This window comes from Perkinsus marinus (genome assembly GCF_000006405.1).
Source record: "Perkinsus marinus ATCC 50983 genomic scaffold scf_1104296974386, whole genome shotgun sequence".
Classification (NCBI taxonomy): Eukaryota; Perkinsozoa; order Perkinsida; family Perkinsidae; genus Perkinsus; species Perkinsus marinus.
This window is the reverse complement of record NW_003201125.1, coordinates 1-1,671: the sequence shown is the minus strand read 5'-3', so window position 1 is coordinate 1,671 and position 1,671 is coordinate 1. Positions and strand designations below refer to the sequence as shown.

The window sequence follows — 1,671 nt, the reverse complement described above, 5'->3', positions numbered from 1 at the left end:
TGTGGAGTCCACATCACATTCAGGAATGCACAGATGTGGGCTGCAATTGCAATTTGTACAAGTCTACGCTACAGTACAGTTAGAACTAATAGTATTATCCGTGAACGTGAATTTATGTCTTGTAGCTTATTTCCAACATGCGATGGACATATTCCATTATCTACTTTTCCCTCTCTCCCTATTATCAAGTATCGTGGGATCTCTCATAAGGGTTCCTGCATTATATGAGAAGGTCACGAAAGATGCCGATGTGTATGTCCTAGTTGGAAAAGTAACACTCGGTAGCCAAGATGTCTATGGCATGATTGACACCAGTTCTTCCACGACGTTCTTCCTCTGGAAGCATTGGTACGAGAAGGGTCATCCAGGGAAGTGCAAGGACATCATCTTCGGTTGTTATGAATGCAGCCCTGAAGTTTGCAGTGAGGGAAAACTTTATACACTACGTTTCGGACATGGAGCCGAAGTAAGGATCTTCGAGGAATCTGCAACGGCCTATTTCGGCCAAGCTGCCAGTGCCACTATTACATTCGGTCTGGTTGCTGAATACACGTATGGTCCCAATGTACCAGTCCCTCATGCTGGTTTCGGATTGTTACCGAAACAGGATCCAAAATCACCATATGTACCGATAATAGAACAACTCCTCTCACAGAAGCTTATCGAGAGTGATATCTTCTCGATCTACCTCAAGCATGATGGAACTAATTTAAGAGGGGAACTCCTTCTCGGTGGATCAGATCCTAGTATTTATAAAAGTCCGTTGGTCTATGCAGTTAATAAACCCAAGTGTTTACGAGTTACCGGTTTCTCCATGGGAGGTGGAACGTATCCTGTAATGGCCGTGAATGATCCTGGTATCATCGATAGTGGGGCAGAGTGCATACTCATACATAAACGTCGGTATACTCTTCCTAAGCTCATACAAGATCTTGAGGCTCGATCAAGCAGTAAGGTGACGATTACCCAAAGCGGTACTAAGCTTATCGTCGATTGTAATCAACGACAACACCTTCCACCGATAGAATTTCTTCTAAAGGGTGAAGATAATTCGGATGTCAAGGTGAAGATCCCCTCTGATGCATATGTGAATGTGAGAACGGATGCTCAAGGGCAAGCTTATTGTCGCGTACTTCTTGACGTGGCTGAGTATCCCATATGGGTTATTGGACTCCCTAGCTTCATTGGACATTATATCTTGTATGACTGGAAGAATGGTAGGATAGGTATTAGTGAACTCAAGTAGAAACACTCTTCGAGAGTTAAATAAAATAGACTATAGGGATGCGTATCGGCCCATGCGCGAATAGCTTATTTCACATAGCAATCATTCATTAATCTCTCCCGTTTTTCAATCATTCATTAACCTCTCCCGTTTTTCAATCATTCATTAATCTCTCCCGTTTTTCAATCATTCATTAATCTCTCCCGTTTTTCAATCATTCTTCGACCCTCCCATCTTTCATTGTTGTGTTGCACCAGTGCTTCCAAATATTATCGAGTTATGTTTATCTTGTGCCGCACAAGATCAGTTACCGCACAAGTTGTGCGATAACGGATCGAGTATCCATACACGGGTGACCGATTTTTGTGATAGTGTCCAAAATGGACAGAGAAAACCGAAGTGACTAAACGATAGAGAATTTTGCGTAGATTCAGAATCTGCGGGTG

At 42.8% G+C, this 1,671-nt stretch overlaps 1 protein-coding gene across 1 annotated transcript; it reads left to right on the top strand.

Annotated features, from left to right (window-relative positions):
* Window positions 1–301: 301 nt before the first annotated feature.
* Pmar_PMAR029426 (hypothetical protein) lies at window positions 302–1,246 on the top strand (the record flags this gene model as incomplete). Its single annotated transcript, XM_002765842.1, has 1 exon — window positions 302–1,246. The coding sequence occupies one exon, from the start codon at window positions 302–304 to the stop codon at window positions 1,244–1,246; it is 945 nt and encodes a 314-aa protein (XP_002765888.1).
* Window positions 1,247–1,671: the final 425 nt, after the last annotated feature.